This window comes from Macaca fascicularis, chromosome 1, assembly GCF_037993035.2.
Source record: "Macaca fascicularis isolate 582-1 chromosome 1, T2T-MFA8v1.1".
NCBI lineage: Eukaryota > Metazoa > Chordata > Mammalia > Primates > Cercopithecidae > Macaca > Macaca fascicularis.
In genome coordinates, this window is record NC_088375.1 from 149,458,609 (window position 1) to 149,475,201 (window position 16,593).

General features: G+C 36.8%; 1 protein-coding gene across 6 annotated transcripts in view; it reads left to right on the plus strand.

Annotated features, from left to right (window-relative positions):
* Window positions 1-16,593, plus strand: part of SYDE2 (synapse defective Rho GTPase homolog 2) — a 42,504-nt gene that overhangs the window by 19,868 nt on the left and 6,043 nt on the right. For 5 of the 6 annotated variants that reach the window (XM_005542849.5, XM_045368043.3, XM_005542851.5 and 2 more), the window contains 3 exons: window positions 828-954; window positions 9,853-10,034; window positions 14,684-14,915. In XM_005542849.5, coding sequence (XP_005542906.2) covers window positions 828-954; window positions 9,853-10,034; window positions 14,684-14,915 — 541 coding nt within the window. The remainder of the gene's footprint in view (window positions 1-827; window positions 955-9,852; window positions 10,035-14,683; window positions 14,916-16,593) is intronic. The other variant, XR_012418210.1, reaches the window with a different exon arrangement.

The following is a 16,593-nucleotide window of genomic DNA, read 5'->3' on the forward strand; positions in this document are numbered from 1 at the left end:
GTTTATTCTTTCAAAGACCTTTGATAGCTTAATTGGGCGTGTTTTGTCTTCACAGAGATCATGTTTATTTCTTCTCGGTAAATTTATAGTGAATAACTTAAGACTCAATATTTAGAACCTGTATAACAGTGTTTAAAGACAAATCTTTTCAATGTAGGTTGGTGGGATGGGTAGTGTCTGTCCATCTTATATAAATTTTGAAGTAGAGGTTTTATTTTACCTTTAATATATTATTTTAAATTTCCTCCATCACTTTATAATCAATTAATTTGACAACAACAAAAAACCCTAGGTTTGCTTCTGTGTCTTCCTGAGAATCTTTTTTCTTAAAAAGCTTTATATACTAGAACCTTATTTCAACTATATTGTTATCTTAAGGATAAAAGAAACTGAGTTTTAAAGAGATTAAATAACTTGCCCAAATTCATGAAGCAAGGAGAGGGGCATTATGACTCTAAAATCCTTGTTCACTGTCTGCGCTGTACTACTTCAGTCTGGAACAAAAGTTGTGAAAGGGCGCACATTCCTGGGGCATGGAGATCTTGATTGAGCATATAAAACTGAAAAGAAGGGATTGCGTTTTGCTTAAGATAGGTAGCCAGCATTACCGAACTGACAGTGTATTGTTTGAATTTAAATGAAAGAATAGGATATTTTTATTAAACTAATCAACATAGTATATAATGAGATTTCAAAAGCTATATTTGAGGTATTTTAAATTAAATTACATCGGAACATATTTGATTGCAAAGTTCATGCTATCTATAATGTAATTATATTTTCCCTTTATCAAATTTACCATAATGTGGCCATAATTTTATTCCTAGGTAGTAGGCCTGTATCGATTATGTGGTTCGGCAGCAGTCAAGAAAGAACTGCGAGAGGCTTTTGAGAGAGATAGCAAAGCTGTTGGTCTGTGTGAAAACCTGTACCCAGATATAAATGTAATAACAGGTAATACATAGATTTTATTTTATGTACTCTTTCTGGAAAGATTACATCTGCAAGAAAGATAACTGAAATACGTTTGTAGCTGAAATTTAATTTGTTTTTCTGAAGTCTTTTCTTCCTTCACAAACATTACTTACTGTATTATTTTCTATGGGAAGGTATTAAGCTATGGTCCCTTGCCCGCCAACAGCTGACATGATGAAGGGAAGTAAGACCTACTTTCAATTAGCTATAGTAGCTAGCAGAAAGAAAAAGGTACCTTCATAGAGGGATAAATAAAATGCCTTGGGAGTTGAGTTTGACTGGTACTTAGGTGATATAGAGGGTATTGACTCTCTGGTTAGAGAATTTAAATTTATTTACTAGCCAGAGGGGATCCATTAGAATTTTTTGAGTAGGGGAGTGATATCATTAGAAATTGTTTTCAGGAATATTAATCTGGCAACTGTATGTGATGAATTGAAATTAGAAGAGACCAGAGGAAGGAAAACCAATTAGAAAGCCTTGGCAATAGTCCAAGCAAAGAGGTAGTAAGAGCTGAAGGGGCTTGTAGCAGTAGAAATAGGAAGAAGTAGAATTGAAAGGAGGTGGAGAAAGAGGGAGCCCAGACAGACGTGACTTTGAGACCTGGTTGATTGGGTACCATTAGCAGAAATAAGATAGCTTCAGGGAGAGCTACTGCTTTTTGTGGGGAAGTGTTGAGAAAGATTATGAATTGGGCTTTGGATATATAGAATTTGAAGTGCTAGTAGGAGATCTAAATGGGTAGATCAAGCAAAGTTGAAACTGCTCATCTGCAGCTAAGAAGAGGATGCAGTAGAATTTGAGGGATCTCTTACTTACCCAAGTGGTGATTATAATTCAGTGTATGGCAATGGAAATATACTTCTATTACCCCTGAAAAATGAGAGTGGAAAGAGAGTCATTGCATATATGTGTAGTTAAAGCGTTGCAATTGTCCATAAAGTTTGAAAAGACAAGAACTTTGGAGGTCTCCCAACTTTGGAGGCAGGCAAAGAAAGAAGAAACACCTAAAGAGATTGAGAGGAAAGGAGTCAGAAAGTTTGGGAAATAAGAGACAACAGAAATTAAGCAAAAGTGTGATACAGTCATTCTATGGAGAGGTTATATGACAAAAGAAAAGGGCCTTTGAATTTGGCCGTTAAGAAATGGCTCATAACCTTACTGGTAACCTTCAGGAGCTACTGGTTTATAATAATTCCATGTTTGTTTTTGTTGTTTTACTTTTTTAATTATTGAAGTTTTCAAGTATGCGAAAGTATAGAGAATACTATGAAAAATCCTGTTTATCACCTGGTTTCCATAATATCAACACATGAACAGACTTGTCTCATTCATCCTCCCATTTGCTTTTTCTCAGCCCTTGATTATTTTGAGAAAATCTCAGACATATCCTTTAATTTATAGATGCTTCAGTGTGTATCTCTAGATCTTCTGTGTATTTTGGTAGTTCTTTCTCCTCTCTACTGACAACCACCATTTTTTTCTTGCTGTAATGGGTTTACTTTTCTCTTATAACTTGCTTTCTTATTTTTACTGACAACTAACTGTCTGGGTGAAAATTTGAGGAAAGTTCATCTTGTACATATTTAAGAGAATTTTGTTGGTGAAAATCCTTACTTTTAGGATTGAGACTTTCTGAATAATTGAGGTTCCTACCCTTTGAGTGCTGAATGACTGTATTTTCTTCAAGTATTTAATATGTAACTCTTAGATAATCAAAACTTTGATTCCAAGCATTTTAATGCTAAGATAAAACAAACTCACTTTTTTCTTATATATTTTAGCAAATCAGAAATAATGGTTCCTTTTAATTTTTATATAGGAAGAGGCATATTTCTACAAAAAATTGAGATGCCTGAAAAAAAATGAAATGTTCTTTCCTTGTTAATGTGTAATTAACAAAATCAGCCAAAGACTCATTTTATGAATCCATGAAAGAGAAAGTTTTATAAATACAAATTTCCAGCAAGTACAGTCTATAAATAGATTTTGTCTTGGTGAAACTTTATCTTATAAATAAAAATTATGTTAAACATGTATAATTTTATAAGATGAAATGAAGGAAGAGTTCCTAGTTTTGGAAATTGGCAGCATATGCAGAAGATATGAACAATAGGTCAATGAATATTGGATTTACAGCATTCTTTCCTAAAATTGAGAGTTTCTGTAATTTGTAAATTGGATATTTCTTGGCTCTATTCTTTGTACTATTCCATTTGTGTAAAGCTGTTTTTCAGAAGAATTTAGAGCTATTTTTTTCTTGATAAAAAGGCAATGAAATGATTTAAGATTTGTCTGCAAAATAATTGCATGACACAAGGTTTTCGTGGCTAAAAATAAAGGGTATTGTTGATTTGAGGAGTTGGCCAGTGACAGTGTTGCTTCATGTGTTTGTTCCTCATGAACTCACATTTCTGAGTAAACTTTGAAAAATAGTTAGTAGTTCGGTAGGTCTAAAAAATGAGAAATTAATGAAGTGAGTGACAGATTTTGTTCACAGTTTAATGTGTTTTTAGTAGTTGGTTTATCTGGAGCATGGCATGAAATACTCCAGACAAACCAGTTTTTTAAAAATCAAGTAGAAAATTTTAGGTATAAAGTCCATTCATAATTCTTTTTTGTTTGCTTTTTGAGAGAGTCTCACGCTATAGCCCAAGCTGGAGTGCAGTGGTGCAACCTCCGCCTCTGGGGCTCAAGCAATTCTTGTGCCTCAGCCTCCCGAATAGCTGGGACTACAGGCACACGCCACTACACCCCGTTTTTTGTATTTTAGTAGAAACAGGGTTTCACCATGTTGCCCAGGGTGGTCTTGAACTCCTGAACTCAGGAGATCCTCCCATCTCAGCCTCCCAAAGTGCTGGGATTACAGGCATAAGCCACTGCTCCCGGCCTATTCCTAATTCTTTAGAGGACTTATTAACAAGGGACAGAAGACTTTTAAAAAGTCAAATATTTATCATTTAGTGATTATTAAAAATAAGTCTTCTGAGGAAGATTACATGTGTCTAGCTACCATGAAATAGACTTCTTGTCAGTGCTACACAATCAGTATCTAGGTTCAGTGCCTGAAAGTTCATTTGACCATGCCTTTTTCTGATTTTAATCCTACCATAGTCATTTTTATCCTATTTGCCGTTTAGGGAAAACTTTATCAGAATATAACTAAATGATCTTGAAAACATTAATATTTTTCTTTTTTGTACATACTATACATTTTTCTACCATACGTGTTATATGTTGTCTGACCTTTGGAACATTAACTTACAAATTGTTTCCATTTTCCTTTACCTAGATTGCATATAGATGTCAAAACTGTGCAAGCACCAAGGAATGCTAAATGTTGAGGAATGGTCATAGACTTAGCAACCCACATATACTGAGATTGTTTATGAGAGCCATTTGGTCTGAGTAACATGTATAGGGTATGACTAAAGTAGGTGATAAGGCCAGAAAGAGTAAGTGAGGTAAGGTGCGGGGTAGGTTAATGGATTTAAAAAAGTAATTTGTAGCTCTACCTTCAGGAAATGTCAGTGATTCAACATTCAAATCTACCTAATCAACTGTATCTTTACTATCTGTATAAGTTTTATATGTGAGAGAATGATTCTTATGTTTGTATACGTGCATATTCGGTCTTCTGGTTCATAGGTCCTAAATGCTTTTGTATTTATTTAGGCTTATTCTGAAGCCCAGAATATGGTTTTTGGTGGTAAATGTTCCATTAGAGCTCTTGAAAAGAATGTGTATTCTGGTGTTTTTGGACGGACTGTGCTGTAACTATCAATAAAGTCAAGTTAATTAATAATGTCCCAGTCTTCTACATCTTTGTTTTCTTTCTACTCGCTGAGGGGAGTATTGAAATCTTCAACTATAATTGTGGTTTTTCTCTATTTTTTCTTCAAACTGTTTTTGTTTCCACCCCACCTACCCAATGCCACTACTTTGCCTTTGAAGATTACAATTAAGCATGTATTAGGCCACTTTACGTTATGTTACAGCTCACTGATAATGTATTTTTTTTTCCAGCTTTTCCCCCACTTTGTTTCATTTTACATTGTTTCTATTGCTCTATCTTCAAGTTATATTAGCCTTGTCTTCTGATATTAATTTCATTCATTGCATTTTTAGTTTCAGACAACCTAGTTTTCACTACTATAAGTTTGATATGGGTTTGTTTTTTCAGTATTTTCCATATCTCTACTTAATATGTTCAGTCTTTATTCTAGCTTCTTGAACATATGAAATACAGTTATAGTAAGTGTTTTCGTGTCCTTTTCTACTGATTCTATTGTGTATGTCTTTTCTGAGTTGGTTTAAATTGATTTGACTCCTCATAGGTTATATTTGCCTCCTCCTTTATATGCCTCGTAATATTTTACTGGACATCAAATGTAAATTTTACCTTCTTGGGTGCTGGATATTTCTGCATTTCTGTATTTATAGCTGTGGTTTGGTATGCAAGTACGTTACTTGCAGAGTTTTTAGTCTTTTAAGCTTTATTAGGCAGAATGTCAACTGCTTTTAAATAAGGCTCTTCTTTGTCTATCTCTTTGATTTTCTACTGAAGCAAAACTCTTCTATATATGTGTACTTATATTAGTTTTCTATGGCTGCCATAACAAAGTACCACCAACTTGGTGGCTGAAACAACAGAAATGTCTTTTCTCACAGTTCTAGAGGCTGGAAGTTCAGAATCAAAGCATTAGCAGGGCCCTGCTCCCCTTGATACCTGCAGGGGAATCCTTCCTTGCATCTTCCTAGTTCTGGTGGTTTGCTGGCAACCTTTGACAGCCCTTTCTTTGCCTGTAGATGCATGACTCCAATACTCCATCTTCACATGGCATTTTCCCTATGTTTCTTCATATCATCTGCTCTCTCTGTGTGTCTTTTTCTGTGTCCTTCATTTTATAAGGACATGTCATATTGGAGTAAGGCCCACCCTAATGACCTCGTTTAACTTGATTACCTCTGCAAAGACTCTTTCCAAATAAGGTCATATTCTGAGGCACTAGGAGTTCAGACTCCAACATGGTTTTTTTTTGGTCAGGGGTGGGGGCCACAATTCAACATAGTGCTGTACCCAAATCCCATGAATTACGAAGTTTTCCGCTCTGGCTGCTTGGAACAAGAGTGATTGCCTGCACCATGAAAACTCCTAGAATTGTTCTTTCTAATCTGTTTGGCTGGTTCTTTCTCCAGCCTTGGGGAATTGCCCCACCTGCCTGTGCTGATTAGTACTCAGATGAACACGTGGGATTTCCAGAGTCGTCTCTAGGCAGCCCTCTACTCTCAAGTGCTCTGTCCTGCAAGGTCTAGCAGCTTTAGCCTCCTTGAATTTCTAACTCCCCTTCAACTGTCGAGCTTTACCTGGGTTTTCATTTCCTTACTGCGACCTGGAAAGTCTCTCCAAGTAGTAAGCTGTGGTTGTTGTGGACACACTTCATTTGGTTCCCATCTCTCAGGGATCTTTGTTCTTTGCTTGATGTCCAATGTCTTGGACATAGTTTTGTCATATATTTTGTCTGGCATTTTCAGTTGTTGCAAGCAGGAAGGTAAATCTAGTCCCTATTGCTCCATCTTGTGTAGAAACACTGGTCTGCCTTTCTACTCTGTATGTGGGTTACTGATTGCAACGAGAAAAAAAAAATCAATATTGTTTGGTACCAGTATTAATCCATGTACTTCAAAGTCATTAGAAGGCTCTGAATGGTGCCTAATAATAATTGTATGTTTTCTTATCAGCTCTCTGTCTCATTCTCTGGAGTGTCTATTTAATATCTTCTCACTCCCCTCAAACCTCATTTCACCCATATCAGTCTTAGCAGACAACCCTGCCTCCTAACTTCACAGAAAAACAGAAGCCATCAGATGGGAACTTGCTCTACTTCTTGTGACCTAGCCTATCAATGTGCCTTCTTTGGCATATATTCTTTCCACTTCTTTTCTGTAATAATAGAGCAATGACCTTCCTTACATCTTGGACAAATTCTAATTCCTTTATGTGTTCTCAGAAGTTTCTTCTTTCTTCTTAGGGACTTTGCTCAATCGATTATATTTCCTCTCTCCTGAACCTTGAAAACCTTTTTACTATCTCCTTTACATTAGCATTGAAATGTTTAAGTGTCTCCTGTCTTTAAAGAAAAATCTCCACTTTGATCTTGTTTCTCCCCTGCCCTCCCCTCTCCTCTATGGTTATCATCTTTTCTCAAAGCCAGATTTCTTGAACAGGTTGTGTGTATTTCTTTGTCTATTTCTTTAATGCCATTTACTTCCTAACCAGCTGCAACCTGACTTCAGTGTCCTTTATTTTCCTGAAACTGTGCTTGCCAAGGTTGCTGACTTCCTTTTCTGGTGAACATTTTTGGGTTCTTAAATTGTCTCTGGATCATTATTTTCTATGCCTGGTTACAAAACCCCATTGCCTAAACATGAGAGGAATTTGTTAAAAATACAGGGACGGGAGCTCTGACCTCTGTGGATTATGATTTAGTAGGGCTGGCATGGGGCTCCAGAATCTGATTTTTTAAAAAAGCCTCAGTGTGCAGCCAATTTTGAAAAACACTGTTCTCTGCAATATTTAACACTATTCTTACCTAACTGTTCTTTGGGTATCATTAGATATCATAGACTCTTTCTTGAAACATTTTTCCTCGACTTCCTTGGCATCACTTTTGCCACTCTCCTCTCGCCCCATCCCCACCTCCTCTCACCATACATACATCTTTTGCCATTCTTCCTTAGTCACCATTGGAAGATCCTCTTTCCTGATGACCCCTGGAAAGTTAATGTTCTTCAGGTTATTTTCTAAACCTTCTCTTAATCACTCTGTATGCCTCCCTGATAATCATTCCCAAAATCCAATTATCTTTAAGTTGATCATTCTTAAATCTGTGTCTAAAGTCATCTCTTTCATCTCTGATTTTTATATCCAGCAGCCTTGAATGTCCCATAGACAGCTTAAGTTCCATATGTTCAAAATGAAACTCTTCTCTTTACCCCCTAAAACATGATTTTCCTCCTGTGTTCTCTATTTGAAGTAATGTCGCTAGTATCTACCTAGATGCTCAAGTTCCAAGCCTAGGAAAGAAACACTCTTATTCCTCCTTTTTCTTCAGAATTGCAAATGCATTTTTTGCTTAGCAGTCCTGTTTTAATAATGTATCCTACAGACATACCTGCATATATACAGAGCGACTATGTGCAAGGTTATTAATTGTAGCATGTTTTGGAAAAACAAAGGATAAGAAACAATTCTAGTGTCCATCTGTAAGAGACTGAATAGATAAGACTATGGGACATCCTTACATTGAACTACTGTAATGTGGCTATAAAAATGATTAAGGAAGCTCTCTATGGCCTGAAAAAATCTCAAGGATATGATGTTAAATGAAAAAACAAGAAACAAAATAGCATATACAGGTTTCTTATTTCTGATTTCTTTGGGTTTTGGAATATTTGCATTATACTTACCAGTTTAGCATCCCTAATCCAAAAATCAAAAATCCAGAATGCTCTAATGAGCATTCCTTTGAGCATCATGTTGGCATTTTAAAAGTTTTGGATTTGAGGGCATTTTGGATTTTTAAACTAAGGATACTCAACCCTCAATGAGGGAGACAAATCATATGTATATTTGCATAAACATTAGAAGGATGCATAAGAAACTAATGAATCATGTTACTATTAAATATTTAAAACTTAGGGCCAGGCACAGTGGCTCATGCCAAGTACTCTGGGAGAATAAGGTGGGAAGATCACTTGAGGTCAGCAATTCAAGACTAACCTGGGAAGTATAGTGAGACCCTGATCTACAAAAAATAAGAAAATTAGCCAGGTGTGGTGGCAACTACCTGTAGTCCTAGCTACTTAAGAGGCTGAGGTGGGAGGATTGCTTGAGCCTAGGAGTTTGAGGTTACCAGTGTACTCCAGCCTGGGTGATTGAGTGAGACCCTGTAACAATTAAAAAAAAAAAAAAATCAGATGCGAAGCTTCCTATAGAATCATGTTTAATTTCAAACTAAGCTAGGCTGAGAGCATGTTCTGAATCAATGTTGTATATATTTAGGTTTTTGGTGTTAGGAAGATCTCCTGTTTTCCCTTGTGATCACATGCCAGCCTTTAGTTAGTATCTTACGTACCTTGCTTATATATAACAACCACTATTCTTTCCAGTTTCCTCTACTGTAAGTAATATCTCTTAGTTCGAAACTACATGTGGAATGTTTGCAATTGACTTTCCTCATTTCCATTATACTGACAAATCTGATGTTTTCTGTTCTTAGCTTTTGGTTTTATTTGTTTGGTTTTAGGAATGATTTTTTCTTCCATTTGATAGTGTAGCATTAGAGATTATCCGGCTATCCAGTATATCTGTTTAAGACACTCCTTCACTGTTAAAGAGGAAATGTATTTATTTTCAAGGGTTTTGGACAATTGGTACTCTTTTATTATCAATTTAAAGTCTAGAAACTCAAAATTTGCATAATTGGAATAATTTATAATTAACATAAATATGCCTTGCTTTCTTAATTTCTGTTTCACATGCATTTAGAGAAGCTTTTTATAGGGGGCAGAATCAATAAGGGTATATGTATCAAGAATAGCTTACTTTATGATTAACAAACCTAACATGTATGGTAACTGAAAATTATGTGTGTACATTTTTAGCATTCTTTCAAAACAAGTCAATTACCAAGGCAACTTAAAAGAATATAAAATGCTAGTATTTTATTATAATTCTTTTTATGTTATTGCTTTTATTGTTTTCAAAATATTGAAAGTTGGTTATAATACTTAAATTTTAAAAATTGACCATAGTTCTTTATTTCACTCTACAGTCCAATCACCAACTGTCTGTGGTTTGTTTGTTTTCTAAAGGTGTTCTTAAGGATTATTTAAGAGAACTCCCTTCTCCTCTGATAACAAAGCAACTTTATGAGGCTGTATTAGGTGCAATGGCAAAAAGTCCTTTGAAAATGTCATCAAATGGTTGTGAGAATGACCCAAGTGACTCTAAGTACACTGTTGACCTGCTGGATTGTCTGCCTGAGATTGAGAAGGTAAGCATTATAGGTATACATTTTTCCTGAAAGCCAGTTAATGAACTATATACCTAGCTCCAGAGCTACAGATAATTTTAGATATTTAACATTTGTGGCACTCATGTATTTAAAAGCTCTGCCATTACTGCCTTTAAACAGCCTAAGTCCGTAAAAGCTTCTTTTTTTTTTTTTTTTTTTTTTTTTTTTTTGAGACGGAGTCTCGCTCTGTAGCCCAGGCTGGAGTGCAGTGGCCGGATCTCAGCTCACTGCAAGCTCCGCCTCCCGGGTTCACGCCATTCTCCGGCCTCAGCCTCCCGAGTAGCTGGGACTACAGGCGCTGCCACCTCGCCCGGCTATTTTTTGTATTTCTTAGTAGAGACGGGGTTTCACCATGTTAGCCAGGATGGTCTCGATCTCCTGACCTCGTGATCCGCCCATCTCGGCCTCCCAAAGTGCTGGGATTACAGGCTTGAGCCACCGCGCCCGGCCCGTAAAAGCTTCTTAAACAGAATAAATCTAGAAAACAATTTTATCTTTTCTGTATGTGATTTTAGCCTAAGCATGAATAAATACTCACTAAAGTTTTTTTAATTGTATTGTTAAAATATTATTACAATATTTGTTCATTATAGTAATATTGAAAAGATACAGAAAAGAAGAATGTAAAATTGCAATCATCAATATCCAGAGGCAGCTATAATTAACATTTTGGTGTGTCTCCTTTTAGTATTTTTTTAGATATGATAACTGTTTTGGTATATATGGCTTAACTTTAAGACAAACAACACCCCCCGCCCCCCGTTTTTTTCCTCCCTATCCTTTCCATTTGCCCCCCTCTCCAAAATCTTCAGACCAGCATCCTCAGGTATGCCTGTAGGAGAGAGAGAGAAGGATAGGTAGGTCTTCAGAACCAGCCTTAGCCTAACTTTACCTGTTGTTCCTTAGAATATAAGAGAAAATAGGAGAAAGATATGACTGGGCTTATCTAGATGAGGCCAAATTTGCCTACTTTTTTTTTTTTTTTTTTTTTTTTTTAATCATGTTGGGGCAGAAAGAGCAAGAATTAGTAGGTAGAAATTGTAAGTCCAGTAACTTTATTTGCAAGTTTACTGTGGTCCCCTGAATGTCCTATGCTCTGTCCAGTTGAATTAACAATTACTCCTCCTTTGGATTAGGGGAAGGGAACAGCTAAAGGGAACAGCTAAGAGAAGCAGAAGGGTGGGGTGAAGTTTAAGGGGGTGGGTGGAAAAAGTAGAGATACTGGTTTCCTAACACTAGGTAAAAAAAAAAAAAATTTTTTTTTGAAGATGGAGTCTCACTCTGTCACCTAGGCTGGAGTGAAGTGGTGTGATCTTGGCTCACTGCAACCTCCACCTTTACAGGTTCAAGCGATTCTCCTACCTCAGCCTCCTGAGTAGCTGGGACTACAGGTGGGCACCACCATGCCCGACTTATTTTTGTATTTTTAGTAGAGATGGGGTTTCGCCATATTGGCCAGGCTGGTCTCAAACTCCTGACCTCAGGTGATCTGCCCGCCTTGGTCTCTCAAAATGCTGGGATTACAGGCATGAGCCACCATGCCCAGCACTAGGTAAAATTATAAGTGCCACTTCTAAGTGAAGAAATGAGTGTTAGAGAATTTAAATCACTTGCTGAAAGTTACATAGCTTTTGTGAATATTATAGTCTATCACATGAATTCAAGTCTTTCTGACCCTAAGGCCCATGCTATTACCATCCTTTCTAAAAAGACTGAGTAAGCCTGGGCTGTATGGTGAAACCCTGTCTCTACAAAAATTACAAAAATTAGCTGGGCACAGTGGCACGTGCCTATGGTCCCAGCTACTTGGGAGGCTGAGGTAGAAGGATGGCTTGAGTTCAGGGAGGGCTACAGTAAGCCAAGATCATGCCACTGCACTCCAGCCTGGGCGATAGAGCCAGGCCTTATCTCAATCAATCAATCAGTCAATCAGTCAATAACTGTATGATATACCATTGAGTGGATGTGACAACATACTTTATCAGTATTCTCTTTTATATATTTAGATTTTGAGTGATTTGTAAATATTTGTACACAGATTTATTTTTAGTTTAGAATTATTTAGAATAGAATCTCAGAAGTGGAATTGCTTATTTAAGTAATATGAACATTTTAAGGCCCTTATATGTTTTCATACTGATTTTCTTTCTTCGTCTTTTTTTTTTTTTCTGTTTTTTTTTGTTTGTTTGTTTTTGAGACAGGGTCTCACTTTGTCTCTCAGGCTGGAGTGCGGTGGTACAAACGCAGCTCACTGCAGCCTCAACCTTCCCTACTCATGTGATCCTCCTGCCTCAGCCCCCCAAGTAGCTGGGACTACAGGCGTGTGCCGTCACCCTCAACTAATTTTTTTTGTATGTTTTGTAGAGACTGGGTTTCATCGTGTTGCCCAGGCTAGTCTCGAACTCTTGAGCTCAAGCAGTCCACCTGCCTTGACCTCCCAAAGTACTGGGATTATAGGCATGAGCCACCATGCCCAGCCAGACTAGTTTTCAAAAGGAACATGACAATTACATTTTTTGGTCCATCTTATTTAGTAGACAAAAAAAATGTGCATTCCTTTGCTTGCTACTGAGATTGAACATATATTTAACCAGGTGTAGTATGTTGTTTGTGTCTGTGTGTGTGTATGATCACAATTATTGCTGGAAATACCCTTAAGAGGCCAATGTATATGGAGTTGTGTTAGGAAATAATTATGAATTAAAAAAAGAAATATTCATATATTTAACTTGTTTTGATTTAAAATGCCATATTCTTCTCTAGCTTTCATTCTCTCTTCATTCCTTCCCTTCACAGTCAAACATTGAAAGGCTGTTTATTCCGGCTGTTATCGCTTCATCACCACTCGTTTTACTACTCAGAACATTGTAATATGGCTTCCTACCTCATCTCTCTGGACTTGTTCTTGCCACAGCTACTAAATGACCTTCTGACCAGCAAATCCATTTGTCACTTTTGGCTCCAGAAATAATGTTATTTTGATTTTTCTTTAAATAAGATTTTTTACCAGCTTAGACAACAAAGTAAGACCCTGTCTACAAAAAAAAAAAAAAAAAAAAAGTTTTTTTTTTTTGAGACAGAGTCTCGCTCTGTCGTCCAGGCTGCAGTGCAATGGCATAATCTTGGCTCACTGAAACCTCTGCCTCCCGGAACAAATGATCCTCCTGCCTCAGCTTCGTGAGTAGCTGGGATTACAGGCGTGTGCCACCACACCCACCTATTTTTTTTGTATTTTCAGTACAGTCGGGGTTTCATCATGTTGACCAGGCTGGTCTCGAACTTCTGACCTCAGATGATTCACCCGCCTCGGCCTCCCAAAGTGCTGGGATTACAGGCGTGAGCCACATGCCTGACCTACAAAAATTTTTAAAAAATTAATGGGTATGGTGTCGCATGCCTGTAGCCTGAGCTACTTGGGAGGCTGAGGTGGGAAGATTGCTTGAGCAGGGAAGGTTGGTGCTGCAGTGAGCTGTGATCATGCCACTGTACTCCAGCCTGGGCAACAGAGTGAGACCCTGTCTCAAAAAAAAAAAAAAAAAAAAAACTAAAGTTTTAAATTGGCATCAATGTCTTCAATACAATTTTGAAGAAAAAATTACTTATTTTGTTAAATGATTGATCATATGCCACTACCTCAAAAAACATCATTTCTTTCCATAATTGTTGAAACCTAAATAACCATTCTACTTTTTGAGCCAATTACCCTTACTAGTTTCTTTAAGGATTAAAAAATATTTTCAGCAATTTTTTTTCTTTCATTTCTAACTGTACTATTCTTAAGGTTTATTTACTGAAAAAAATATATATATATTAGTTAAGAAGCGTATTGGCCTTTTAAAAATGTCTTTCATAATCCAAATCATTATAGAACCTGGCCATGTTCTGGAATGGTTAGCTTCCTAGATTTAAGCATGATAGTGATTACAAGTTACAACTACAGGACTTACCTGTACTTAAAAATGAACATTCTTACCCTAATCCCCTTTGCATCAGAGCCTTTGCTGTTGCCATGTTAGAAGAGACAGAGTTAATGGATGCATTTTCCCAGGGATTCCAGCTGAAATCTGGAGTGCATTCATAAGTATTTTATAAAGAATGTATATTTTAACCATTTAGTGGATTGTGTTGTTGGAACATAATTTTTTTTTTTTTTTGACAGAGTCTCGTTCAGCCACCCAGGCTGGAGTGCTGGGGTATAGTCTTGGCTCACTGCAACCACCATCTCCCGGGTTCAAGTGATTCTCCCATCTCAGCCTCCCGAGTAGCTGGGATCATAGGCAACCACCATCATGCCCGGCTAATTTTTGTATTTTCATAGAGATGGGGTTTCACCATGTTGGCCAGGCTGGTCTTGAACTCCTGACCTCAGGTGATCCTCCTGCCTCGGCCCACCAAAGTGCTGGGATTACAGGCATGAGCCACTGCACCCGGCTGGAACATAATTTAGGTCCCATATAATGTTTCTATTAGAAACTATGTTGTAGGTTCCAAACATCCAATTTATAAGCAAATCTTTGAAAAAAATCTTCTTAAAAGTGACAAGATGTTCATCTGTATTTTCTGCTATAAATTGTGTCCTTGAATTTGCCCCTTTAGGACTATATTAATTGAAATTTAATTTAATTTAGGCAACCCTAAAGATGTTGTTGGATCATTTGAAATTGGTGGCTTCCTATCATGAAGTGAATAAGATGACATGCCAGAATTTGGCTGTGTGCTTTGGACCAGTGTTATTAAGTCAGAAGCAAGAGCCTTCATCACATAACAACAGAGTCTTTACTGATTCAGAAGAACTTGCAAGTGCTTTGGATTTTAAAAAACACATTGAAGTTCTTCATTACTTACTCCAACTCTGGCCAGGTAAATGATTCTATGGAAATATTTTTCACTTTCAATGATAGGGCATTTGAATTAACTAATCATTAAATATGTTCATATATGATTGAAGAAACTCTTCTAGATTTTGCTTTCTCAAAATGTGATTTGATACCTGCCCTTTAGATTTTTTTTCATTTAAATATTTTCTGCCTTTGCTGATGACATCGTAGGCATGTAGATTAATGTGCACATTTTAGATTTGGTAGATCTAGATTTAAATCCTGGTTGTACCACTTATTAGCAATCTGACCTTGGGCTGGTTTCGTAACATCTCAGAGCCTTGTATCATCTTTTGTCATATGGATTTAATAATATGTTTATAGATTTTATATTAGGATTTTAAAAAATTGTATATGTAAAGTGCTCAGCATAGCTCTTGACACATAATAGAGACTCAATAAACACTAATTTATTTACTTTTCTCATTTTTAGTTCAACTGGTATAAAGCAGAATTAATTTTTCTCCTTAAATCAGTTCTTCTTTACGTCTTTAACTGCATTCATGGTCATTAGTCAAATTATCTCAGCTTGAATTGGGAATTATCTTTGACCTTTCCATCTTATCCAATCCTTATTCCAATCAATAACTAAAGACTGACAGTTGTTTTCCTAATTATCTCTGATATAGTTTCAGAGCTAAAAGAAATACGTATTTAATTAGACATTCTGTAAAGGACCCTGCATTTAAATTCCAAAATTTTCTTAGCTTTTAGTAACCCCTGCTACTCTCGCCCCACTGCATGGGACCAAGTGTGAAGTACTTTGGTGCTTCGTGTAGAGCACACTAGTAACCATGCCTGGCCCTGGGGTCAGGCTTGGGTTCAGATCTGGATGGTGACACTTGCCGGCAGGGTGGGCTATGGCAAAAACTTTAACCTCTTCAACTCCCATTTTGCTTTTCTCTAAATAATGCCTGTCTCAGGGTTGTTGTAAAGATTGAGATAAAGCATCTAAGGCAGTGAGCAAAATGTTTAGCACAAAGTGAGCACTCAGTCAATGTCTTCGGTTACTCTTTTGTTGTATTTATATAGACAGAAAGATTAAAGTACAAGGGAATGCTTGAGTTCATCAGTTAAAGTGAATTAAAAATTAAGTTAATAAAAATTTTCCAGCATTTTGGGAGGCTGAGGCAGGTGGATCACAAGGTCAGGAGTTTGAGACCAGCCTGGCCAACATAGTGAAACCCTGCCTCCACGAAAAATACAAAAAAATTAGCGGGGCATGGTGGTGGGCACCTGTAGTCCCAACTACTTGGGAGGCTGAGGCAAGAGAATCGCTTGAACCCAGGAGGCAGAGGTTGCGGTGAGCCAAGATCGCAACACTGCACTCTAGCCTGGATGACAGACACAGTGAGACTCCGTCTCAAAAAAAAAAAAAAAAAAAAAATCAATGTTAAAAGTTGGAAAGTTAAAGCTTTTACTTTCTTTTAAATGCAGGCTTAAAAAATATTCTAATTTATGTTTTAACTGAATTAGAATGTTATTTTAACTATTTTAAAACCCTGAATCAAGATTATCTGGGTAATTGAACTGATTTCAGCATTTGATGCCCAATATAAGGGATCTTTCAGAGTGTCAACTGTGTCTCCTTTTTCTAGAACAGCTTTAATTCTAATAAACACCAAGAATTTGGGAGAAAGCCATCTTGTCATTACCACAAA